Below are 27,610 nucleotides of genomic sequence, written 5' to 3' on the forward strand. Positions count from 1 at the left end.
TAGGTAAGTGTCTTTGTCCAAGTTAGTCCAAGCACAGAGCAGCTGTTGCCCAATTCCCCTCAATTTCTCTGCCCCCGCCCCACCATTAGAGTCCAAAGGCAGCAGCCGACATTTCCCGGGGGTGCGGTTCTCCCCGCAGTGTCGCCGGGATCCCGCCAGGTGGCAGCAGAGGTGGCGGCACACAGTCGACAGGAGCAGGCGGTGCGGGAAGGAGGATTTCCGCTTCCGGGAGGGGCTGGTCGTTTCCGCTTCCGGACACTTAAAATGTTAGTTGCTGACGGGAGGATGGAAGGTCTGGTGGCTCAGTGTTCCGCAAAGCTGTTGCAGCAGGTAGGACCACATGGGACCAGTGAAAAGGCTGGGAGGGAAAGAACTAGGATCTGCCCCCCACCCGAGCAGCATCGGGACAGCGGCAGGGAGGCGGGGACCGCCCTGGTCTCCCCACCCCCCCAGGCGCGGGCAGCGTTGTCCCGAGATCTAGGTCTGTGCTACCTCGGAAGCGAACACCGTCCCAGGGATGGCCCTCCAGGGTAGAGAGGAAAAACCCATCCTAACAAGGCCCATGTGACAATGATCTTCAGCCTTCCAAACCAGCATCCCCGACGTAGAGGTCCTTGTCCTCTCCTAGAGCCCCCCAAACCAGCGTCTTTGGTGCGCTGAAGCTTGGCGTGTCCAGTACAGGCTTTCCCCACAGTGCCCCTCCTTCCCCGCACACACGTGCTCTCAGGATGCGGGGGGGTCAGGCAGAGAGAGAAGTGGGATAAGAGCGGGAGCCTTGGGTCCTGGTTCGCAGCTCAGCCGTTCTGTCCATTGATACTGAGCAAGAGGACTCTAAAAAGCCCACACAGTGGTTCATTTGCCCTCCACTGTCAGTATTCCTGGGGGAAGAACAGTCACAGCTTATAAAAGTGAAAGTGGGATATTTCCATTACCTTTTATGCTCAGGTGGGGAGGGGTAATAAAGTGGTTTAAGTACTTATATCAAGGGAACTGCTTTATACCAAATCAACAATCACAAAATACAAGTTGGTCAAGTAAAATGGCAAGTTCTTTCTTGTTTTGAGCCATATATTCTTTGTCAGTGTGGGGGTGTAAGTACCTTATCATTGGATTGTGATAAAGAATTATAGAGATAATTTCTGGAAAATGTTTAGCTCTGTGCGTGGAACATAATATATGGTCATTTATGGCAACCTGTTCATGCTGTAGCTACCTCCTGGTAAACATTCTCAAATTTCAGGTGAGGAATCCCCCGTTTAGTAATTCTTTTAGGCTGGAAGCTTTATTGTCTTCTGGATTGGCATGTTTTTAGTTTTAGGTATTAGAGAAAAAACCTTGTTTAGGACCTGAGACAATGGAAACTAAGGGAAAAATTGGGAAGTCATTTTGTCTAAGAAAGGGCAAAAGGGGGCGCCTGGGTGGCTCAGTTGTTAAGCGTCTGCCTTCGGCTCAGGTCATGATCCCAGGGTCCTGGGATCGAGCCCCACATCGGGCTCCCTGCTCTGTGGGAAGCCTGCTTCTCCCTCTCCCACTCCCCCTGCTTGTGTTCCCTCTCTCGCTGTGTCTCTCTCTGTCAAATAAATAAATAAAATCTTAAAAAAAAAAAAAAAAAAGGGCAAAAGGCACTTGAAGTATATTAAATGTGATAAAAGGCATTTCCTTTTTAAAAGAGCCCCAAGTCCTAAGATTTGGTAGTTAAGTCAGGTTGGTCACTCTTGAATTTAACTGGTGCTCTCATTAAATCAGAGTGGTTTACTAAGACCAAAGAAACAGGATATAAGGCTTATCCCATTATGTGCTTAATACCCCTGTGCCTCTCCTCCAACATACACACTTAATTCTTTCACACAAAAGGATAATATGCTGGGACACCTGGGTGGCTCAGTTGGTTAAGCATCTACCTTCAGCTCAGGTCATGATTCCAGGGTCCTGGGATCCAGTCCCTTATAGGGCTCCTTGCGTAATGGGGAGTCTGCTTCTCCTTCTGCCTGCCCCTCCCCCTGGTTGTGCTCTCTCTCTCTGACAAATGAATAAATAAAATCTTAAAAAAAAACAAAAGGATAATATGCTGATGTAATCCAAAGCCTCGAGGGAAAATCACAGCTTATCAAAGGGAAGTCCCTTCAATCCCATCACCTCTGCCATGCCCTGTTGGAGAGGAGTAAGTTTATGGTACAGTTTACCACATTACGGAAGTCGTCAATCATAAGTGGACTGTGGACTGAACAAAGTGCCTTTTCCTTAGGAAAAAGAGATTAAGTCTCTGACTGCTGAAATTGATCGGTTAAAAAACTGCGGCTCTTTAGAAGCTTCTCCAAATTTGGAGCAGTTGCGAGAAGAAAATTTAAAATTAAAGTATCGCCTGAATATCCTTAGAAAGGTAAGTACTGCGGGTTGTTTTTCATTCTGTAATTTGAATTATTGTATCTTTTAAAAAACTTTTGTTATCAAAGATTCAGAAAGCATACCCTGAGGAATATGGAGACATGAGTAAAGACTCCCTGTCTTTTCCCCTGCCTTAGACTAGTTAGGACTAAGTTGTTGGTGCAAGTAACGGAGAAGTTAGTGTAGCTTTGTCCTTCCAGGGCCCCTTGAAATGTTTGATCATACTAACTATTTGACCAGCTTGACGTAGGCTTCAAATAAGGTTGAGACATTTCTTTTAATAGTTTATGCCAGGCCTTTTTTTAAAAAAACTGTTTTTTGAATTTTAAATAATTTCCTCTATCAAAAGAAAATATTAGAATATAACCACAGTCCTTCTCTGCCCTAAGTTGGTTATTTTACAGTTTTATATTTCATAGTGTCATATTTGGTTTTTTTCCACTTAATATTTCAGAACTTTTTTTTTTCCATGAAGCTTGTGCTGTATTTGTTATTTAATAACCTTATAATCTAACAGTGTTTATCAGTTTTGTCAAAAAACTGAGCTTGTTTTAGTGGAGGTTTTGATTTCTTGGCCTGCCTTTCAAGTCTGCTGATGACACATCCTGGAGGATGACCTCACCCCCATAATTGTCCTCCAGTATGTGTATAGTACTTCAGCCAGGCTGTACTGGCATTATATTCTTTTTTCCAAAGCTGACTCCATTTATTTATCTTAGACTCTGCCCACCCCACTCCCATGAAGTCTTTTTAATCACCTACTTGGGATCTGTTCTGCTTGAAATAACTTTTTCTTTGAGTCTTCTAAAATAACATTTCTTTTCCTTGGAGTCTTCCCCCAAATACCTCACTTTTCTGATTACCTCATTTATTCTGCACTTATTTGTATTCATTTCTGTATTTATTTTAATTCAGAAGTATTATTAGATGTCTGTGTGGTAGAAGGTATGAGGAAAAACACAAAAGAAGAACAGTTTATTATCATTATTATTTTTTTTTTTTTTTAAGATTTTAAGTAATCTCTACACCCAGCCTAGGGCTCGAACTTAAAGCCCCAAGATCAAGAGTCCCATGCTCTACCGACTGAGCCAGCTAGGCACCCCAAGTACAGTGTATTCTAATACACGTTTCCATAATGCATATTAGCTCTAATGTGTAAATGACAGAATGCTGTCAGTGTAATGGGGGGGCCCATTACACTGACAGCATTCTGTCATTTACACATTAGAGCTAATATGCATACAATACTCATAAATAAGTACAAATACTTTGCCCTCCTGAGAAACAGTAGCTAAACACAAGGTACACAAACAACAGAAAACAAGTCATAGATGAATAAAATACTGTGTGGGACACCCATTCATTCACCCTAACTTCTTTCCCTGGTCACTTTGGTCACATGCTCCAACTGAGAACCACTTACTGGATGGTTGTCCTATTACGTTTCTCAGCATTTCCCAGATGTGAGAGCATTGCACAATGTATGTTACCTTTTGGTGTGAAACCTTCTCAAGACATTTAAAGGTTTCTCAAAATATTTGGGAGTATTTTGTATGATAATTTAATATTTTGTTGACATTTTCATTTTTTTCTCAGAGTCTTCAAGCAGAAAGAACCAGACCAACTAAAGATATGATTAACATCAATAGCCGACTGCAAGATGTCTTTGGTTGTGCCATTCACGCTGCATATCCAGATTTGGAAAATCCTCCTCTGATAGTGACACCAAGTCAACAGCCCAAGTTTGGGGACTACCAGTGTAATAGTGCTATGGGTATCTCTCAGGTGATTGTATTATTGTAAAGCATTCTTGGTGATTTGATTTTCTTAAGCATTAATCATCATCGTTACTTCTTACATAAATAGTAGCAAATTGTATTCTCAATGAAAAGAACATTTTCCACAGTTCTGAAAAACTTGAGAAAAGAGGAAGTATGTTTTTAATTTTAAAACACAAGTTTGAATATTCAAAAAAAACCACACAAGTTTGAATATTCAAATTTTATATGTATATTTTATATGTATTTTCAGTATTTAAGGGTGGTAGTTGATACTCTTGGTACTTCCCTCCTGTTATGTCCAGGATTGCTGTGTGTTATTGATGAGTATTGGAAGGTGAGAGATTACAAATTAGCTATTTACCAGCCAGTGTCCCCATTACATATGTGATGCAGCTGTGGTATCTCTGAGGTGGGCTTATGTATTTCATTTTCAGTTAGAGGGATCCCCCCCTTTTTTTTTTAGTAAGAACCATTTTGAGTTACATTTTTAAATTTATTTTTTATTTTTTAAATTTATTTATGAGGTGAGCAAGCACAAGCAGGGGGGAGGGGCGGAGGGAGAAGCAGACTCCCCTGCTGAGTAGGGAGCCCGATGCGGGGCTTGATCCCGGGATTCTGGGATCATGACCTGAGCAGAAGACAGACGCTTAATGGCTGAGCCTCCCAGGCACCCACATTTTTAAATTTTTATTTAATTACTCAAGAGAGAGGGAGAGGGACAAGCAGACTCCATGCTCAGTGAGCAGGGAGCCCGACGCTCAACGAACTGAGCCACCCAGTTGCCCCAGAATTCCCCAGTTTAAATAGCTGCATTGTATAATATGTTTGTGGTTAAGGTTATAAAGGTACTATTTTTATTACCCAAGCCTGAATATTGCACACTTTCATGATTGGAAAATTCCAAATGTGAATATCCTGGAAATCAGCATCATAACTAAAGATTTAATTTTATTTATTTTTTTTTAAGATTTTATTTATTCATGAGAGGGAGAGGGAGAAGCAGACTCCCTGCTGAGCTGGGGGCCTGACGTGGGGCTTGATCCCAGGACCTGGAGATCATGACCTGAGCTGAAGGCAGATGCTTAACCATCTGAGCCACCCAGTCGCCCCATAACTAAAGATTTTAAATCTTCATAAAAGAGTTACAGATAATGTGTGGCAGCTCATTTTGAAATGGAGATCATGTGGCTTGGGCACTTTTGTATTCCTCTTGGCACTGTTGATGCTTGATGCTTTAATCTATCCATCTACAAGGTCATTGGACTTCTTTGCTTCTGCCTCTTGATGGGTCTTAATGTCAGATGCATCTCATGCTTTATCAGTTGTGTATTTCTGAGTAACTTGCTGGACTCTGTTGTGTAATGAATCATTTTAAATTGTGTTATAGATCCTCAAAACCAAGGAACAGAAAGTTAATCCAAGAGAAATTGCCGAAAACATTACCAAACACCTCCCAGACAATGAATGTGTTGAAAAAGTTGAAATTGCCGGCCCTGGTATGACAGTGTTACCCTTCTTAAGTAGTTGTATTGATGTTGGGTCCTTTTTGAAATAAAAGGAACCATATAACATATAAATGTAGGTTTAAACTGGTATACTGAACAAGGTGGTGAAACACCTTGGATTGAGAGTTACGAAACTGAGGTTTTAGTCTAGACTGAGGTGCCTGATCTTGGATGAGTTATTTCACCTCTCTATGACTCAGTTTTTCATTAGCAAAAAGGACATGGATAATGGCAGATAAATTTGTGATAAAAGGTCCACCAACAAATCATATACTGAGAGTGAAGGGGCCCAGGATTAAGTAGGAAGCTTCAAGAGAGTGGTAATGTTTGAAATAGATACTGAAAGAAGGGGTTAACTAGAGGGCCTTAGGTGGTGTTGGAGTCTTTTAAGTTTTGCCAGAGCCTTATCAGCATTCTGGAGCCAACATAATTGAAATTGAGAAAGTCTTTGGAAGTGAGCAATCAGAATTCTAAGATAGGAAGCTATCTGATTTTTTTTTCTCTCCTCTTACTGTTCATTAGGTTTTATTAATGTCCACTTAAGAAAGGACTTTGTATCACAACAGTTGACCAATCTCCTGGTGAATGGTGTTAAACTACCTGCCCTTGGAGAGAATAAAAAGGTATATGCACAGTTTGCAATGATATATTAACACCTTAGAGCTGTATGACAAGGGCTGGGAGGGAACTGGCGGTCACTTTTTATACTGAGATTTAATCATTAATATTCAAGGTTATGAACATAACTGAAATAGCCTTTTGCCTGGGTCTTGCTTATTTCGTGGTTTTTCTTTTCACTTTATTCCACAAGGCATTTGAAGTAGCCAGCTGATATTTATGAGGTTTGGCTGAAATAGAGGATAGATTATTTGTATAAACAAATTTGATCCAATTAGTCATGGACAAGTAGATTCACCAGAAATCTAACACAGTTGAGTTACAGCCTAAGCTGTTATTTAAGTCTGAGTTTATTTTTAAATGTTATTAATGAATGTTAGCAGAGTAAAATGTCTATACCCCTTTAAAAATTTTTTTTAATTGAAGGTATTGACATACCATGCAGATTTAAGATGTACACGGTGTTACTTTGATACGTTTATATATTGTAACATAATTGCCTTTGTACCTATACTTACCACTTTAAATAATTAAAGTACAATACTGTCTAAAAACACTTTTTTTTCTCCCCTCTTTCTGTCTCAGGTTGTAGTTGACTTCTCCTCTCCCAACATAGCTAAGGAAATGCACGTAGGCCATCTCAGATCAACTATCATAGGAGAGAGCATGTGCCGCCTCTTTGAGTTTGCAGGATATGATGTGCTAAGGTATATGTGCTCTTCCCTTTAGAAATTTCTATAGAAAATAGGAAATGTTGCTTGAGAAAGAATCTTTGACTGAATCAGTGATTCATAAGTATGGTTCTGCTTCTAATCACCCTGTGGGCTTTTTAAATAAATTATGTCCTGGGCTTCTCTAAACTGTATCTTTTAGACTGTCTGGGGGTGGAGCCAAGGAAAAACTCCCCCATTCATTCCACAAATATTTCTTGAGTGCTTCCTGTATCCATGGGGTTATATTTTACTAGGGGGAAGGGTAGGCAAGAAAGAGATTATGCTGGGCCTGTAGGCCATGGTAGGAAACTGGGATTTTATTCTTAAGTGTGATGGGAAGCTATTGGAGAATTTTAATTAGGAGGAGCAATGTAATCTAATTAAGGATTAGTCTGGCGTCTGTGAAGAAACCAGGCAAGGAAGGCAGAACTGTAAGAAGACTATTGTAATAATCTAGTTAAGAGATGATCTGGTGGTTTGAGATTAGTTAAAAACAGTAAGGGGTGTAAAGTGGTTGGATTGACACATTTTGAAGAATTTTGTCCACTGACATTGGTTCTCAAATCACACTAAGATAATTGGTTGAAAAGTTAAATTTTCATAAAACTGTAATGATCGACATTGGCTCACCTTTTTAGACATTGGCCTAAATCACACTAAGATAATTGGATGAAAAGTTAAATTTTCATAAAGTAGTGATCAACATTGGTTCACCTGTCTGTCTCAGTTAACTACACAATAAACAAATCATAGTCCATTGATAGGAACTTCATTGACCACAAATCCTGGAGGCCGGTTATGTGCAGACTCTGTCAGTGCGTATACATTTTAAATATTTTTTTTGTAAAGATTTTGTTTGTTTATTTGAGAGAGAGTGAATGAGAGAGAACACAAGTTGGGGGAGGGCCAGAGAGAGAAGCAGAGTACTGGCTGACATCGGACTCAGTCGCAGGACTCTGGGATCATGACCTGAGCCGAAGGCAGGCGCTTAATTGACTGAGCCACCCAGGCACCCCAATGGGTAAACATTTCTAAATGTACATTGTCCTTGCCTCTCCTGGAGCTTGCAGACCAGTTGAGAAGACAACTGAGTAAACAAGATGTTACTAAATGTGATGTCTGTGTTTGTCATTTTAAAATGATTTTGTCTTCTGATTGGCATTAGATTAAACCATGTAGGAGACTGGGGGACCCAGTTTGGCATGCTCATCGCTCACCTGCAAGATAAATTTCCAGATTACCTAACAGTTTCACCTCCTATTGGGGATCTTCAGGCCTTTTATAAGGTTAGATACCATTTATTGTTATAATATTTGTGTGTTTACCATTCATAATAATTATTAGTTTTCTTTAGGGAGTTCAGAATGGTATTTGAAGCTACTACGGGGTTAATACTAAACTCTCTGCCCCTTAACACAGCATCTTTGCATTTTTAATTGGTGTATGTTAAAAGTTGAACTCTACCATATTACCCATTATTAAGTGAATTTAGAAGTTCATTGATCAAAAGACGTTTTAGTATTTAAAAATTTTTTTGATGTTCTCAATTTTATATAAGTTGAAAATGTTATAGTATATGTAAGAATAGTTTTTAAAAGACAAATGTACTATAAACCATAATTTTAAATTAATCACTGGTCAACTTTCACTTGTGACATCCATATACAAATCTTTATTACATTGTTTGTGATTATAATACAATTTTTGTATTGTGTTTAACATTTCATTATCAACTTTCATGTTACTGTATGGTTTGGCTGCACATTGTTTTGTTGGATTGATGTACTGAAGTTTATATTAATCCCTATTGGGGTTTTTTTCTCCCTGCATTTTTGGAGTGCTTTTATCCATTCAGTAAACAACTTTGAGACAACGTGTACATATGTTTTTTCTATTTTTAAAATTATTTCCTTTTGATAGACAACTTCCCAAGAATAGGATTACAGCATTAAAAAGTAAACATTTGTGTGGTTTTTTCTTGTTATTGTTTTTTGGGGTTTGTCTTGGTAAGTATTTTCTAATGAAAAAATTGAAAACAATATGTTTACTGATGTGAGACTGGTCAATTATATAACTAATGTTATAAAACACAGTAAAAGAAAAACTGTATATTCCAGTTTTTGTTAAAACACATAGGTATGGGGCGCCTGGGTGGCTCAGTTGGTTAAGTGACTGCCTTCGGCTCAGGTCATGATCCTGGAGTCCCGGGATCGAGTCCCACATCAGGCTCCCGCTCAGCAGGGAGTCTGCTTCTCCCTCTGACCCTCCTCCCTCTCATGCTCTCTGTCTCTCATTGTCTCTCTTGCAAATAAATAAAATCTTAAAAAAAAAAAAACACATAGGTATGTATTTGCAAAGAAATGTCTAGAATTAATGCAGCAAAACATTATCCCTGGTTAGGTTGGGGTAGAATTAACAATATATATTTTTTTGCAGTAAGCATGTGTTACTTTCAGAATAGATAGAAACAATGAAAGCAATATTATTTTTAATTACAAAAAATGAGTTATTCGTGCAGGACCATATCCAAAGTGGAAGATGAAGCACAGAAAATTCAGCTCTACCTGTTAGTTATTCTTTATTACTCTTAAATCATTGGGGTGAAGAAGGTTTTTGTGAATTGGAAAAGTGGAGGTAGCACTGTGACGAGAATTTGGTATTTTCAAGAAAAATGATTTCAAAAGAAGTAATAGGGTTCTTTGGCACATTCATTTTAACTATTGTTGAATGTTGAGATAGAGCACCTGTTCTGTTTTTTGTACTGGTGTTGTAAATTTTCACTTTCCTCACCTTTGTTTTTTTTTGTTTGTGTGTTTGCTTTTTGTTTTAGAAATAAATTCTTTACCTAGAAATAAAAGGCTGGCTTTTTACAAACATTACTTTTTTTTTTTCCTCTTAAAAATAGGAATCCAAGAAGAGATTTGATACTGAGGAGGAATTTAAGAAGCGGGCATACCAGTGTGTAGTTTTGCTCCAAAGTAAAAATCCAGATATTACAAAAGCTTGGAAGCTTATCTGTGATGTTTCCCGCCAAGGTGAGTTTCTGGGCTTCGTTCATTCATTCATCCAAGAAATATCATTTCATGTAGTTTCCTTGGGTCTTTACTCAGAATGACCTTTAATGACATGTTAAACTTTAAAAGACTGGCAAATAGATTTTTTTAAAAATATTTTCTGACACTGAAACAACTATTAAAATTTATTAAGATAATCAACAGCAAATTTTAACTTTCTTAGAAACCAAGAAAAATTAATTAGGAAAAAAATTCAATTCCAAAAACATTTTTTTTAATCAGGAAAGAAAAGGGAAAATCCTATTCATAGTAGCAACCAAAGCTATAAAACACATTGGAATAAATTTATTTAGAAATGTGTCAGACCAAAGTGAAGAGAAATAAATAACAGGATATAAGACAATTTCAGGTTTTCAAACATAATTTTAAAGGTCACTTTGAAGAATAAATGGGTAAGAATAGCCAATAAATCTTTGAAAAAGAAGGCTAATGATGGCTATTTTGCACTACTAGTTTGTTAAAATGTTTTATAATGCTACCCTAGGTAGTACTGCATCACTGATGCATGGCTAGGCAGGTAAATGATACAATTTAGAGAAAATTATAAGAAAATTTTTAAAATATTTGATCTCAAATAAGAAAGGCCTGTTCGTTTTTTCATTTACATTTTTTAAGGATAACATTTCTAAAGTTACCCAAGAAGCACCTGCTGCTTGTAGAAAAAAACAGATGTGGACAGGGAAAAAAAAAAATACAGTCTCACTATTAATATTTTGATGGGTGTCTTACATTTTTGAAATAGCAGTATGTATATAATGTGCTTTATCATATTTTTAAGCGGGGAGCCTACTTAATAAATGTTGCAGGTTTTTTTTTTTTATGATTTTATTCATTTATTTGACAGAGCACAAGCGGGGGGAGCTGCAGAGGGAGGGGGAGAAGCAGGCTCCCCTCTGAGCAGGGAGCCCGATGCGGGGCTCGATCCCAGGACCCTGGGATCATGACCTGAGCCGAAGGTAGACACTTAACCAACTGAGCCACCCAGGTGCCCCTAAAATGTTGCAGTTAAATAATAAATTTCTTTTAATATAAGATGTATGTCTCCTATTTGTTTAAATTCTTACAAATTTTTTTAAATTTGGTGACTTTTTTCCCTAGAGTTTAATAAAATCTATGACGCATTGGACATCTCTTTAATAGAGAGAGGGGAATCCTTCTATCAAGACAGGATGAATGACATTGTAAAGGAATTCGAAGATAAAGGTAGGCATTCCTTTTTTTTTTTTAAGCTTTTCATTATGGAAATTTTCAGACATAGGCAAAAGTGGAGAGAATATTACAATCTTTTAATCATTAGGGTTTTTTTTCAGTCTGTACATTTAATATACATCTTAAAAATTATGTAAATCCGTAGGGTCCCTCCCCATTCCCTGCTTTTTTCTTTTGTTATTGAAGAAACTGGGCCATTTGTCTTAGAGAATTTCCCACATGGTATTATTTAACACTTCCTCATATCTGTATCTTCTGAAGAGGCTTGATTTAAATTATGGTTTGTGTTTTTTTTCTTTGTCTTTTGTTTATTTGCAATCAGTCCAACAGTGTCTGGTTTGCTCTCTTTGTGTTAAGGTGGATTAGTAGGTTCAGGTGTCAGCCTGATATAGCCACATATTTTCCTATTAGACCTTCCCCTATTGTTTTTAGCAGCTGTTGATGATCATGACTTTGATCCATTATCATTAAAGGTTGGAAAATAATAGTGTTCTGTTGTTCCTTCTTTATTACACCTTGAATTCTCCTGTGCCAAACATTGCCACATAATTTTGGGTTACCCTGAAGTACAGTTCACAAAAGACAAGCAGTATAAATTCATCAATTTCAGGATAGTAAATTAGTTTCTTAGCATCTTCCAGATTCATCTGAGTTGTTTTTAGCATTATTATAAAGATCCATTCATCACCAAATATTTTATATTTTTTAATCATTTACCTTTTATTACACTTCTTAATTTTTTTTTTTTTTTTAAGATTTTTATTTATTTGAGAGAGAGCATGAGAGGGGGTAGATTCAGAGGGAGAAGCAGACTCCCTGCTGAGCAGGGAGCCCAATGCTGGACTCAACGTGGGACTCTGGGATCATGACCTGAGCCGAAGGCAGTTGCTTAACCAACTGAGCCACTCAGGCGCCCTGCACTTTTTATTTCTCACTGTCCTATTTTTGGCTAAAGGTGGCCTCCTCAAACTGGATGTCTTGTTTTTTGTCTTTTTCTTGACCCCTATAGTCTTTGATAGTTTACTTACTTTCAGGTACACAACATTCTAAGATTATTTTGTATGTTTCCTGCCTCAGATCTAGAATCAGCTAACCTGTCTTCTCCAAGAAAGCCTGGTTCCTTGAATGGGAATTGGTATTTATTAATCACAGTCTGTGGCCTACGGATTATACTTTTAAGATAATAAAATTTTAGGGGCTTTTTTAATGATGAGAAGGAAGCACAGAGAAATTAGTTACTTGCCAAGGTCATAAAGCTAATAACAAGTCTGAGAATCAAACCTAGGCAGTCTAGCCTCAGAGCTTTTTTTTTTTTTTATTTTTGGTAGTTAACACAGTGCAGTATTGGTTTCTGGAGTACGGTTCAGTGATTGATCACTTACGTACAACACCCCAGTGCTCATCATTAAGTGCCCTCCTTAATACCCATCACCTATCTAGCCCATTCACCACCTACCTCCCTCCATCAACCCTCTGTTTTCTATTGTTAAGAGTCTCTTATGGCTTGTTTCCCTCTCCCCTTTTTTTTCTTGCCCCTTCCCATATGTTCGTTTGTTTTGTTTCTTAAATTCCACATATGAGCGAGATCATATGGTATTTGTCTTTCTCTGACTTATTTTACTTAGCATAATATCCTCTAGTTCCATCCGAGTCATTGCAAATGACAAGATTTCATTCTTTTTGATGGCTGAGGAATATCCCATTCTATTTATATGCCACATTGTTATCCATTCATCACTCGATGGACATTTTGGCTCTCCATAGTTTGGCTATTGTTGATAATGCTGCTATAAGCATCTGGCTGCATGCTTCCCTTGGAATCTGTATTTTTGTATTCTTTGGGTAAATACCTAGTAATGCAATTGCTGGATCGCAGGATCGTTCTATTTCTAACATTTTGAGGAACCTCCATATGCTCTCCAGTGTGGTTGTACTAGTTTACATTCCCGCCAACAGTGCAAGAGGGTTCCCCTTTCTTCACATTCAGGACTTGTTTTTAACTACGATTTTATACTGCCTTTGCCTTACCTCAGATTCCTAAACTGTAAGAAACCAATACTAAGAGTATATTTGCTGCATAGAGTTATTGTGAAGGTTGAATTTCAGACTTAATGAAATTTCGTACATAGTAGCAATCAAATATAGCTTTGTTATTGTCATCATGTTCTTTCTTGTCCCTTACTTATTGCATCAAAGAATTTTGCCTTTTTCGACATGAATATAAGAACATGATTTTATTTTTTCTTTCCACTAATCATTCCAAATGCTAAGCCCTGCCATGTTTGTTTCCTGAATCCTGGTACAGTTTTCACTTCCGTTCAGTACATTTCAGGAGGCAGTGATATTTCACCAGAGGAAGTATATGGCTCTAACTTGAAAACAGAGCATGGATTTCCGTTTTCTGTGTCTTTGAGTAGGTGGGCTCCAGTAAGGTGTTTTTTAAGATTTTATTTTTATTTATGAGAGAGAGGGAGAGTGCAGGGGGAGGACCAGAGGGAGAGGGACAAGCAGACTCCATGCTGAGTGCAGAACCTAATGCAAGGCTCAATCCTAGGACCCAGAGACCATAACCTGAGCTGAAACCAAGAGTCAGATAACCGACTGAGACACCCAGGTGCCCTGTGAGGTGTTTTATAAAGAGTTTGGGAGCCAAGTGTAGTGTGAATCCAGAAAACTGCCAGGCTAGTTCACCTGTGCCCTGAGAACATCATGGGTGCCCAGACAGTAGCCATTTTCCAAGACTCATAGTAGGTCATAGTGCCATAGTGTGGGGGAAAAATGTAATTTCTTGAGCTCTCTAGTAAATATCTTATAATAACTCATCTTTTATATTCCTTCAGGATTCTTTTAACATTATTAATAAAGATTTCTTTCCTAGGATTTGTGCAAGTGGATGACGGCAGAAAGATTGTGTTTGTCCCAGGATGTTCTATACCATTAACCATAGTAAAATCAGATGGAGGTTATACCTATGATACATCTGACCTGGCTGCTCTTAAGCAAAGACTATTTGAGGAAAAAGCAGATATGATTATCTATGTGGTGGACAGTGGACAAGTGAGTTTGTAGATTTGTTTATGTTCTTACATTATCTGTTTGGAGCTGAGACGGTATGGTAGGGTTTGTGGCATTTAGCACTGGAAGACTGTAAGTCTTCCCAAAGACTAAAATTCAGAACTGCAGTGGAACATAAGAGGAAAAACAGGGTTTGGAGATTTGGTCACACTTCCCCGCTTTTCAGCTTATTTCCATAAACATCAATGACCCTTCCTATCTGAAAGGGTGGTTGTGGACCTAAAATTTAATTGAGATTATTGCACATGAAGCTACCCTTAATTCAGCCACTTTAAAAACTTTTGGACACAGAAAGTAAAACAGTTCTGCTCTTACTCTCTCATATATTGGGTATAAAGAAGAGTTTTTATAATTACGCTTGCCTTCTAAGATTTGTGAGTAAAGTTTACAAATCTTTATTCCTAAGCACAGAGTTTTAAGTCACTTTTTTGTTACCAGAAAGCTTAGCAAGTAACTTGCTATTTGTTTCTTTGTAGTCTGTGCACTTCCAGACAGTATTTGGTGCTGCTCAAATGGCTGGTTGGTATGACCCTAAAGTAACTCGAGTGTCTCATGCTGGATTTGGTGTGGTGCTGGGGGAAGACAAGTAAGTCTGGAAAGTCTTGAGTGTTCATAACATACCTGACCCCCAGATTTCTTTGGAAGAGGCTACATTTCATTTGATACCATATTAGAATTAAAATGCGCAATTTTCTTTAGTCTGTATATGTGGTAATGGTGAATCCAGCTGAGGCTTTTTGTACCTGTATCTTATCACTGCTAGAGAATGTGGCCTTTTAGAGAGATTTGGACAAAGTTGAATGAAATAGACTTAGCAGATTTATAAAGAGTAAATTGTAAAGTCTGTCATAGTACCTTCTCAGATTTCAAACAGAATACTTAACAGTATATTTCAAACATTTTGTAAATGTCTGGTTTTTTTCCTTCACAATTGAACACCTGGTCAACACATATACATTTATTGAGATTCCAATTGAGTTTTAAAATTCACAGCTTTTATTTTTATGTTTATCTCAAAAATACTAAGTTTGAGACCTACATGTTTGTTTTTTAAACATTTTTATTTATTTGAGAGAGAGAATGAGTGGTGGGGAGGGGCAGAGGGAGAGAAGCAGACTCCCCACTGAGCAGGAAGCCCGATGCAGGACTTGATCCCAGGACCCTGAGATCATGACCTGAGCCGAAGGTAGATGTCTAGCTTAACTGACTGAGCCACCCAGGTGCCCTGAGACCTACATGTTAATATATTTCCAATTTTTCTATTTTCCAGTCATTTCCCCACATTCTGTTCAGTGTTTACAAAATAAAAGGTAAATACAAGCAAATATATATAGACAGTGTTCATCAATTCAAAGGCACAAAATTTTTAGCATCTTGCATTTAATAGTGTCTTAGGATCACTTAACTATTTAATTATCATGTCTCTTAAAATCTGTGGCATTTTAGATTTAGTGATACAGCCCAAATATAACACAAAGGTGGTAATGGTTTTAAAAACCATGGGCGCCTGGGTGGCTTGGGTGCCTGGGTGGCTCAGTTGGTTGAGCAACTGCCTTCGGCTCAGGTCATGATCCTGGAGTCCCTGGATCGAGTCCCACATCGGGCTCCCTGCTCAGCAGGGAGTCTGCTTCTCCCTCTGATCCTCCCCCTCTCATGCTCTCTGTCTCCCATTCTCTCTCTCAGGTAAATAAATAAAATCTTTAAAAAAAAAAACAAAAAAACACATGAAGTTGCTCAAGATGCTTGGTTAGCCATTGTTACAGAAGCCTTAATTAAGCATTGTAAAAGGCTAGGTGTGTCAAGGTATTATTTTAGATACAGATTATATGGAGATCACAGACTTGGAATCAACATCAAACTTCTATATATAATGTAGGACTCTTCTCTAGAGCTGCACTTTTTGCAATCAAAACACTAGGTCCTTATTTGGTGTCCATGGTTGTCCTAAGAAAGTGCTTGAAAACTGAGTTGAGTATTGCCTATATTTTCTTAGTTTCTAAACTGTTCATTTTTTGGACTGATATTTAGATGATTATTCTTAACAGTTGGGTGAAATTATCAAATTTACTGTTATATCTACATTTATCACCAATATTCATATCTTGGCATTTAACTTGTTGATCATGTAATGCTAAGGGATTTTTTTCCCTTGATTTGTTGTTTCATATTTCTGCACTCAGCATCATGTAATTATGGCATCATACGCCACCAAAGAAAAATAATTTTAATAGTTAACCAGTGGCAGCTTACCATATTTTAAAATACATACATTTAAAATGCTCAGATTCTGCTGTTTCTTAGTGAAATTTTCTGTTTTATTTATTTATTTTTAAAGATTTATTAGAGAGAGAGAGAGAGCACACAAGTGGGGGGAGGGGCAGAGGGAGAGGGAGAGAATCTCAAGCAGACTCCCTGCTGAGTGTGGAACCTGACACAGAGCTCAGTCCCATAACCCTGAGATCATGACCTAAGCTGAAATCAAGAATCAGACACTTAACTGACTGAGCCACCCAGGTGCCCTGAAATTTTCTGTTTTAATTATAGTAAATAGTTTACCCTTTAATCATCTTCCTCTTCTTCCTTGGACCCCTATTTACTGAGCACCTGTGCATGGCATTGGCTGGGTGCTCCAGTGTATACACAAAGATAACAGAAAATGACCTTTTCCTTGAAGGAGCCTGTCTTACGAAGGGGAGGAATTTCCTGGGGAGCCTGTTAAACTATACATGCCAGGCCCCACCAGGGGAGTTATTGATATATTAGGTTCTAAAGTAGGTATTAGGTATTTTTTTAAAAACTTCTGATACTCAGATATGGATCTTCATATTAGAACCACTGGTCCTAGGAATAAGCCAACACCAAAAAAACACACAAAAATTCAAGGCAGGTGCAGATAAGGACTAACAGAAAAGACCAGTTATTATAGAGACAACATTAGGGGAAGGCCTCCCTTACCATTTTGTCTAGCTTTATGATGGGTAACATTTTATCAGGCAGAAGATTTGAAGGTTGCTGAACACTACTACTTAGGGGATGTCATAAGGAAAGCCACAGAAGTATTTAATGTATTCAGAGCATGGGTAATAAAGGAGTTTTAATTCTGTGATAAATGGCAAGAAGATTCTAAGGTAACTCTGAAAATACAACTTTAATAGGAAGTATCTTGATTATTTTGGTGGGCTTTGTGTTGGGTAGAAAAGCATGCTTCAGGGCGCCTGGGTGGCTCAGTTGGTTAAGCGACTGCCTTCGGCTCAGGTCATGATCCTGGAGTCCCTGGATCGAGTCCCGCATCGGGCTTCCTGCTCGGCAGGGAGTCTGCTTCGTCCTCTGATCCTATCCCCTCTCAGGTGTTCTCTCTCTCTCATTCTCTCTCTCTCAAATAAATAAATAAAATCTTTAAAAAAAAAAAGAAAAGAAAAGAAAAGCATGCTTCATTTGTACCATTATTGCTTTGAAAATTTTTTAAGATTTTATTTTTAAGTAATTTCTGTACCCAGTGTGGGGCTTGAACTTACAACCCTGAGATCAAGAGTCATACACTCTACTGACTGAGCCAGCAAGGCACCCCAAAGAATTTTTAACGTTAAAAAAAAAAAATTATAAACTCAGTGTTGTGCAGACTTCTGTTTAATAGGTAAAATCCAATTTTTAAAAAGTAATCTCTGTGGCCACCATGGGGCTTGAACTCATGACCCCGAGATCAAGAATCTCATGCTCAGGGCGCCTGGGTGGTTCAGTGGGTTAAACCTCTGCCTTCGGCTCGGGTCGTGATTCCAGGGTCCTGGGATCGAGTCCCGCATCCTGCTCCTTGCTCAGCGGGGAGCCTGCTTCTCCCTCTCCCTCTGCTGCTCCTCCTGCTTGTGCTCTCTCTCCCCCGTCAAATAAATAAAATCTTAAAAAATAAGAAAGAACTCTTTAAATAAAAAGAAAAAAAGAATCATATGCTTTACCAATTGAGCCAGCCAGGTGCCCCAGTAGAATCCAATTTTTTTTTAATACTTTTTTTTAAGATTTTACTTATTTATTTGACAGAGAGACACAGCAAGAGAGAGAACACAAGCAGGGGGAGCGGGAGTGGGAGAAGCAGGCTTCCTGCCAAGCAGGGAGCCCGATGTGGGGCTCGATCCTAGGACCCTGGGATCATGACCTGAGCTGAAGGCAGACGCTTAACGACTGAGCCACCCAGGCGCCCCTAGAATCCAATTTTTGTGAAATGCCTTTTTTTTTTTTTTTTAAAGATTTTACTTATTTGAGATAGAGAGATGGCTAGAGAGGGATCAGGAGCAGGGAGGAGGGAGAAGCAGGCTCCCCGCAGAGCTGGGAGCCCAATGCAGGACTCGATCCCAGGACCCTAGGGTCATGACCTGAGCCAAAGGCAGATGCTTAACAACTGAGCCACCCAGGCGCCCCTAGAATCCAATTTTTGTGAAATGCCTTTTTTTTTTTTTTTTAAAGATTTTACTTATTTGAGATAGAGAGAGAGATGGCTAGAGAGGGATCAGGAGCAGGGAGGAGGGAGAAGCAGGCTCCCCGCAGAGCTGGGAGCCCAATGCAGGACTCGATCCCAGGACCCTAGGGTCATGACCTGAGCTGAAGGCAGACGCTTAACCGACTGAGCCACCCAGGTGCCCCTGTGAAATGCTTTTAATGGTAATGTTGCCCAGGACAATGCTCCTCAGTGCTTTTGCCCCATCCTCACAGGTGGATTTCAGTGGGTCTGAATGGAGCCCTGGTAGCCTGCTTTTCTTAAGCTCTTCAGCTGATTTCTGTTGTGCACCCAGAGTTGCTTGCCCTCAGCAGGTGGGATTATTATCTAGAGAAATGCAAATGAGATTCCAGTTAGGAATTTGCTTAGTTCCCAAACTGTTCTAGGAGCAAACATCTATTTTATTAATTTTTCAAAGAAGCCAGAATAAGCCAAACTTTGTGTTCATGAAAACAAATTAACAAATGTCTTTATTTTCCTTTTAGGGAGTGTATTATAGGTCCACATGAAGAGAATGCTATTAGGAGCCTAAAGCATAGAAAGCTTTCAGTTGAGGACTATAGATGAAAGATAATTAAGAGTACCACTCTTTCTCTCTTTTGGCATCTTCCCTTTTTGCCAACTGGAATAAAGCAGTGTCAAACCTTCATTTTCAAAGATTTTCTAAGTGAGAAGTTCTGCAAAATCTACTTAATTGAGGGGCGCCTGGATGGCTCAGTCGTTAAGTGTCTGCCTTCAGCTCCGGTCATGATCTCAGGGTCCTGGGATCGAGCCCCACGTCGAGCTCCCTGCTCGGCACACCCCCTGCTTGTGTTTCCTCTCTTGCTGTCTCTCTGTCAAAAAATAATAAAAATCTTTAATAAAAAAACATCTACTTAATTGAGACTCAAATTTTTTTAGGAAGAAGTTTAAAACACGTTCAGGTGAAACAGTGCGCCTCATAGACCTTCTGGAAGAAGGACTAAAACGATCCATGGACAAATTGAAGGAAAAAGAAAGAGACAAGGTAATCCTAAGCCTTGTTTGCATATTGTTGTGTAACGTATGTTGTGTTGTGATTTTTTCATTTTTGTTTTTATCAAAAGAACTGGGGAGCATTATGAGGAGCAAATCCACTTAGGACAAGCTTATATTACTCGGATTTTATTGCACAGTAAGTTTCCTTACTGAGCATTTAGTTTGAAAATACAGTTCTTGGCTATTAAAAAGGCTATGTTTCCTCCTCTGTTAATGTGGCATATTATCTCTGCTTCTTGTTTGTATTCTCCTGTCACTACTTTGAACCAATGATTCAAAACTATTTCAAATTAAGAGGTTAGACTCTCCAGCCTACAGTAGGATCTACATCTGCTGAGTTCGTCTTTCAGGGAGCACTTGGGAGAGTAGTAGTCCTAGCAGTCAGCACCTACCACCCAAGGCCATTGGCCAGCCGTGTCAGAGTAGGCAACAACATAAAGGGCTTTCATAGCACCCTTAAAAAGGACTGTGGTTAGATTTGTGTGGAATTTGAGTAATTAAAGCAAAATAAAGAAAACTTGACAAGAAAGAAGTAGAGTAAAAGACACAAGAAAAACATTTTTTAAGATAGGAAGGTCAAGAATTGAGATTCAAACAGTAGTGATGTTTTGGAATGAGCATAACTACTATAAACAGTATAATTACAGAAAGAGACATAGAGTAGGATGAAATATAGACATGAAAGAGCCAAACACAAAAGAAGGTCCTTTGAGGGAGGGAAAGCCCTTTCGTTTGGTTCGGATAGATCACTGACAATCCAGAGAGCATGAAGGCAGGCCATGAGACTACATTGTTCCCACCTGCTCCCTTTCCATTGCCAACAAAATGAAATGTAAAATAGCTTTTCTCTCTATTTCTACTAGGTGGATGCCAAGTCTCCACAGCTGGTATCTCCAGAGTAGTTTTTCCTTTTAGTTCTGGCTTAGGCACATCTAGCACCATCAGATGAAAGGTGGAATATTTGGTCATCTAACCAATTTGTTTACTCTGCATGATGGTAAAAACTGCTTTGGCTCTTCTATTTGGCCAATTTGCATACAGTAAAAAGTAAAATATGATGATTTCTTACACATACTTTGCCTGGTAACTCCAGCCATCACCCCAGAAAATTTCCTGTCACCATGGGTCACTTTCATTTATTCTAGGACTTCATATAATATGGTGCTGTTTTCTAGGTGTATCAGTAGTTCATTTCTTTTTATTGCTAAAGAATAGTGTTCTGTTAGGGTGCCTGGGTGGCTCAGTCGTTACAAGTCTGCCTTCGGCTCCGGTCATGATCCCAGAGTTCTGGGATTGAGCCCTGCATCGGGCTCCCTGCTCAGCGGGAAGCCTGCTTCTGCCTCTCCCACTCCCCCTGCTTGTGTTCCCTCTCTCGCTGTGTCTCTCTCTGTCAAATAAATAAATAAAATCTTAAAAAAAAGGAATAGTGTTCTGTTGTATGAATATACCAAATTTTGTTCATTCATTCTGTTGATGGGCATTAGGGTTGTTTCCGTTTGTTGGTTGTTAATGAATAAAATGTTAATTTCAACATTGTTAAAGCCCTTTTATGGATACATGCACTTTTACTTTGGGATATATATCTAGGAATATCATTGCTGGGTTTAGGGTTAGAGTTGGCTTATGCTTAACTTCATTAAAAATTGTCAAGGAGAGTATTGTAACCATTATGCACTCCCATCATGAATATATGATCGCTCCAGTTGCCCCCATCTACCAACACTGGATTTGTCAGTCTTCTGGTGAAGGCAGTGGCCTCTTACTGTGGTTAAAATTTGCATTTCTTGGGGTACCTGGGTGGCTCAGTTAGTTAAGCCTCTGACTCTTGAGTTTGGCTCGGGTCATGATCTCAGGATCGTTGAGATCGGGCTCTGAGCAGAGCATGGAGCCTGCTTAAGATTCTCCCTCTGCCCCCCCTCCCCCCATGCACATACGCATGCTTGCTCTTTTGCTCCCTCTCAAAAACAAAATTCCGTTTCCCTGATGAGTCATGATGTTGATTGCCTTTTTTAATGCTTATTGGCCATTTATATATCTTTTATGAAGGGTCTTTTCAAGTCTTATAACCATTATTTGTTGCAAACCATCAATATTCGTTTATATTTACATATTTACCCTTTCCTATGCACTTCATTCCTTCCTGAAGTGTTTTTGCTTCCATCAGGGATTATTTTCCTTCAGTCTGAAGATCTCCTTTTAGTATTTTTTTTGTAGTGCAGGTCTGCTGGTGATAAGTTCTGTTGGCATTTGTTTGTCTGAAAACATCTTTGTATTGCCTTTAGTTTTGAACAGTATTTTTAGTGGGCATAGGATTCTAGCCCAGCAGCTGTTCTTTGAGCATTTTATTTTATTTAAGATTTTATTTATTTGTTTGACAGAGAAAGACACAGCAAGTGAGGGAACACAAGCAGGGGGAGTGGGAGAGGGAGAAGCAGGCTCCCCGCTGAACAAGGAGCCCAACATGGGGCTCGATCCCAGGATCCTGGGATCATGACCTGAGCCGAAGGCAGACGCTGAACGACTGAGCCACCCAGGCGCCCCTGTTCTTTGAGCATTTTAAAGGTGGTATTCCATTGTTTCCAGCTTCTGTAGTTTCTTGGAATATCAGTTGTCTCATTGTTGCTCCTTTAAAGATAATGTGACTTTTGGGCGCCTGGGTGGCTCAGTTGGTTAAGCGACTGCCTTCGGCTCAGGTCATGATCCTGGAGTCCCGGGATCGAGTCCCACATCGGGCTCCCTGCTTAGCAGAGAGTCTGCTTCTCCGTCTGACCCTCCCCCCCTCTTGTGCTCTCTCTCTCTCTCTCATTCTCTCTCTCAAATAAAATCTTTAAAAAAAAAAAGATAATGTGACTTTTTCTTAGACTACTTTTACTATTTTTCTTAGACTTTGTTTTAGTACTTTGACTAAGAAAGGCCTAAGTGTGGTTTGAGGGTTTTTGCGGGTGGGGGGTGGGGGTGTACTCATCCTGTTTGGGAAGTAGCTGAGCTTCCTTAATCTGTAGGTTGTATCCTTTCATCAGTTTAGGAAAATTCTCAGCCATAGCTCTTAAATTATTGCATCTTTGCCCTATTCTGTTCTTTTCAAAATTCTGAGTACTGTGTTAGAATTTTTGACTGTGTGTCCTACATGTCTCTCACACTCTGCTTTTTTTTTTTTTAAGATTTTATTTGAGAGGGGCGCCTGGGTGGCTCAGTCATTAAGTGTCTTCAGCTCAGGTCATGATCCTGGAATCCTGGGATCGAGCCCCGCATCGGATTCCCCAGGCTTCCCCCTCTCCCCTTCACCCTGCTCATGCTCTCTCTCACTCACTCTCTCTCAAATAAATAAAATTAAAAAAAAAAAAAAAGATTTTATTTGAGAGAGAGAGGAGCCGGGAGGAATGAGAAGCAGACTCCCCGCTGAGCAGGGAGCCTAATGGCGGGGCTCATCCCAGGACTCTGGGATCATGACCTGAGCCAAAGGCAGACGCTTAACCAACTGAGCCACCCAGGTGCCCGTCTGCTTTTTTTTTTTCCATATTTTTTTCCTCCCTCTGCTTCCTTTTGAATATTTTCTACAGTTCTGCCCCTTTTCTCCAGTTTTTTTTTTTAAGATTTTTATTTATTCATTTGAGAGAGCACAAGTTGGGGGGGAGGAGCCCAGGGAAAAGGAAGACTCCCCACTGAGCAGGGAGCCTGATGCAGGGCTCAATGCTGGGGCTCAATCCCAGGACTCCGGGATCATGACCTGAGCCGAATGAAGGCAGATGCTTAACTGACTGAGCCACCCAGGCCCCCCTCCTCTGATTTTTTGAACACCTTAATTATAATTTTCTTTTAGCTTTTCATTTTGAAATAATTTTAGACATACAAAAAATTACAAAATAATTTTAGACATACAAAAAATTACAAGGAATTACTATTTTTAGCTTCCCCAAATATCAGTATCTTGTGTATGCATAGTATAATTACAGAATTAGGATATTAAAATTGATGTAGGAGTAGTAACTAGTCTACAGATCTTATTCAGGTTTTACCATTTGTCTCATGAATGTTTTAGTCCAGTTACCTAATCCAGGATTACCTGTTGCAGTTAGTTGTCATATCTCCTTAATATTTCTAAATCTGGGTCGTTCCCTGCTCTTTGACTTTCGTGATCTTGACACTTTTGAAGGGTACTGGTCAGCTTTTTGTAGACTCTCTCTCAGCTGGACTTGCTGTTTCCTAATGATTAATTCAAGTTATGCAACCTTGTCAAGACATGAGTTCTAGAATCCTTACTTCATTTCAGAAGGCACATGGTGTTGATAAGTGTAATGATTGTTCATTAATTTTGATCACTTTGTTAAGGTGATAACAGTTTTCTCCAGTGTAAAGTTAATATTCTCCCCCTTTGTAATTAGTATTTTTCAATATCTTTATTTAAAGCAATTCCAGATTTAAAGTTGCTTTTGTTATTTTTGTTTCTCTTTTCTTTTTCATCTTCCTCCCACCCAACCCCCTCTTGATTTTCAGTTACATCTATTGGTTTTATTAGGCTGGGTGTTTGTTTTTTGTTTTAACTGGATGCTGGGTGTTGTGAATGCAAAATTATAAAAGTTCTATATAATGTCATCTTCCTCCAACAATCTTTTTAAGTTTCTATTTATTTATTTGACAGAGAGAGACACAGCGAAAGAAGGAACACAAGCAGGGGGAGTGGGAGAGGGAGAAGCAGGCTTCCCGCGGAGCAGGGAGCCAATGTGGGGCTCGATCCCAGGACTCTGGGATCATGACCTGAGCCAAAGGCAGACGCTTAACAACTGAGCCACCCAGGCGCCCCCCTCCAATAATCATTTAAATCTTCCTCTGGCAGATAGCATACCAGCTGATTATCTTAATTCTGTCAGTCTTGGGCTGAGGCTTTGTTAGGGCTGAATGAAGCATTTCAGTTTTACTCTTAGGGTGAGGTTCTTATTGGTGAAATATGGCCCTTCGAGTTTCACCAGGGTATTCACTAGTGCCCTTCCCCCGTGCTCCTGCTGGGATGCCCTAGCCTCACACAGCTGCTGAAATCTGCTCAGTTCTTCAGCCACCCACTTGCTCTTTCCTGCTGGATTTTTGGGGAATCCTGCCTTGTTAATGCCAGCCACTTGGTGGTTTTAAAGAAATGCGTTCACAGAGTTTTTCCCTCCTCTGTGGTTCCCTCTTGGTGATTTTTGTCCTATTTTGGCAGCCCCAAACTCAACTCTGTCTTCTTACCCCAGTAAGAACACTTCTTTCTGCTTGGCTTTTGTTCCCTATTTGTCCACCACATAGTGATTTGGACAGTGTCCTAGGGGTAAAGGTCAGGTAAATGTGGAACTCAGTCAACTTCTGTGTTTCCCTTCTCCCAAAGATTATATATAGCCCCTCAAACTTTGCTTGTGTTAATGTTCTCTGGTGATTTCATATAGTTGCTTCATATGATTTACCTAACTTTTAAATAGCTGCTTTTGGTAGAAGGCTTGGTACATGATGGTATATTACAGGCTCCTCCATGTCCAGAACAGAACCTTAACCACTTGTGGCCTGATAGTGCTTCAGAATACATGGCCAAATATTAACAAAACAATGCATGAGTTCTTTCTCCTACTCCTGACACCGTGTTTTGTTTTTTAAATTCCAATGTAATTAACATATAGTGTTATTAGTTTCAGGTGTATAGTATAGTGATTCAGCAATTCTGTACATACTCGGTGCTCATCAAGATTAAGTGTACTCTTAATCCCCTTCACCTATTTCACCCATCCCCCCCATCCGCCTCCCTTCTGGTAACCACCAGTTTGTTCTCTGTTTTTTGTTTGTTTTTTTAATCTGTTCATTTGTTTCTTGAGTCCCACGTGAGCAAAATCATACAGTATCTGTCTTTCTCTAATGGTGCTTTCTATTTCATATCTACTGAATATTTTGTGGGGAAAATATTCAAGCTGACACTTCATATTTTACAGATAAGGTTCTCATAGAAACACTTTTTGTTATGCAGAGCTGATGAGTTCTATTTTCATTATTCTTTTATTTGTAGATTAGCCCATGTTCCCTCAGTGTCGATATTTATTAAAATTAACTGATAAAGGAAAACCATTAGATGCTCCTGATCCCTGTCTTGAGCCTGAGACACCAGGACAAAGGCAGTGGTCAGTAAACTATGAAGTTTTTTTTTTTCCAAAAGGTCTTAACCGCAGAGGAATTAAAGGCTGCTCAGACGTCTGTTGCTTATGGTTGTATCAAATATGCTGATCTTTCTCATAACCGGTTGAATGACTACATCTTCTCCTTTGACAAAATGCTGGATGACAGAGGAAACACGGCTGCTTACTTGTTGTATGCCTTCACTAGAATCAGGTAATTGTAGTGGTGGTTTATTTTGAATCAATTGATAGGATTTCCAATTTATATCAGTCATTTCTTACTATGTTACCTCTTAAGTGGAGAAGAATGTGCCTAACCACAGAAAATGATGAATGATGGCTATTGTCTGATTTCTTAGGTCTATTGCTCGTCTGGCCAATATTGATGAAGAGATGCTCCAGAGAGCTGCTCAAGAGACCAAGATCATTTTGGACCATGAGAAGGAATGGAAACTAGGCCGGTGCATTTTACGGTTTCCTGAGATTCTCCAGAAGATTTTAGATGACTTATTTCTCCACACTCTCTGTGATTATATCTATGAGCTGGCAACTACTTTCACAGAATTCTATGATAGCTGCTATTGTGTGGAGAAAGATCGACAAACTGGTCAGTGTCTCTTTCAGTGGTCATATTGGGGGGTAGGGCACCAGCAAGGCATTTATTTGAATTGGGTGTAGATGGTTTTCAACTTGTTTTATTACTAGAACATCTCCCTCCCCTTTTTCCCCCAGTTATGTACTGGTCCATATCATATATAATAGACAAAATTCAACTAGATCTCATAAGAGCATAAATGGAATTCTCATTCCCAAAGTAGTTTCCCCACCCTCAGGCACATGGCATGGAACCATAGAAAACAGTTGGAAGAGGACTAGGAGTAGGACATTGCCAACAAAAGCAGGGTTCCAGAATGAGTCTTTGGGAGTTCTTGGTAATGGAAACTGCCCTTGGGAGAAAATTGCTATCTTTTCTTACCTAGGCTTTAAGGTTACGTAGTTATTGAAGTAGACTGAAGTAATTTGTTATAGGGCAAGTAGGTGTTTTTGAGGGTCATCCTTCAGAACTGAAACTTTATTAGAAAAAATAATCTCACCATTATCCTGGAATTAAAGTTTAGAGTTATATCAAACCATGACACCTAAGATAAAACTCTTGAAGAGTTTAAAAAGAAAGATAAATCATTACAGAACTTGTTTCCCCTTATCAGTTAGAAACAGATTTCTTGAACAGAAACCTTTCTTTCTTGGATTGTCTTTATTTTTTAATATGGAGGTAATTCTAGTTAAAGCCCTAAAACATGATGGGGTAGGCTGTTCATCTTTCAGTAAAATACAGAAGTAAAAAAGATTCTTCAGTAATTTTTTAAAAGACAAATCAATCTCTTTTTTTATTTTCTCAGGACAAGTGTTGAAGGTAAACATGTGGCGTATGCTGCTTTGTGAAGCAGTAGCTGCTGTCATGGCCAAGGCGTTTGATATCCTGGGAATAAAACCTGTCCAAAGAATGTAATCCTTCTTAGGTTTGAACACTGTGTTTTTACCAAAAATAGCAATTTAACACTATCTGCTTTTTTACAATCATGTGAATACAAAAATAAGTAAAGGAAATTTGTCAGCTA

The 27,610-nt window shown here is 39.2% G+C and overlaps 1 protein-coding gene across 1 annotated transcript; it reads left to right on the top strand.

Moving 5' to 3' along the window:
• The first annotated feature begins 213 nt into the window (after positions 1-213).
• Positions 214-27,610, top strand: RARS1 (arginyl-tRNA synthetase 1). The gene is made up of 15 exons (XM_036106740.2): positions 214-330; positions 2,246-2,380; positions 3,982-4,170; positions 5,554-5,662; positions 6,194-6,294; positions 6,875-6,996; positions 8,168-8,288; positions 9,908-10,037; positions 11,175-11,279; positions 14,164-14,342; positions 14,837-14,946; positions 19,747-19,852; positions 26,033-26,205; positions 26,351-26,598; positions 27,392-27,610. The coding sequence occupies exons 1-15, from the start codon at positions 265-267 to the stop codon at positions 27,499-27,501; spliced, it is 2,004 nt and encodes a 667-aa protein (XP_035962633.2). The 5' UTR covers positions 214-264; the 3' UTR covers positions 27,502-27,610.

Source organism: Halichoerus grypus, chromosome 2 (genome assembly GCF_964656455.1).
Source record: "Halichoerus grypus chromosome 2, mHalGry1.hap1.1, whole genome shotgun sequence".
NCBI lineage: Eukaryota > Metazoa > Chordata > Mammalia > Carnivora > Phocidae > Halichoerus > Halichoerus grypus.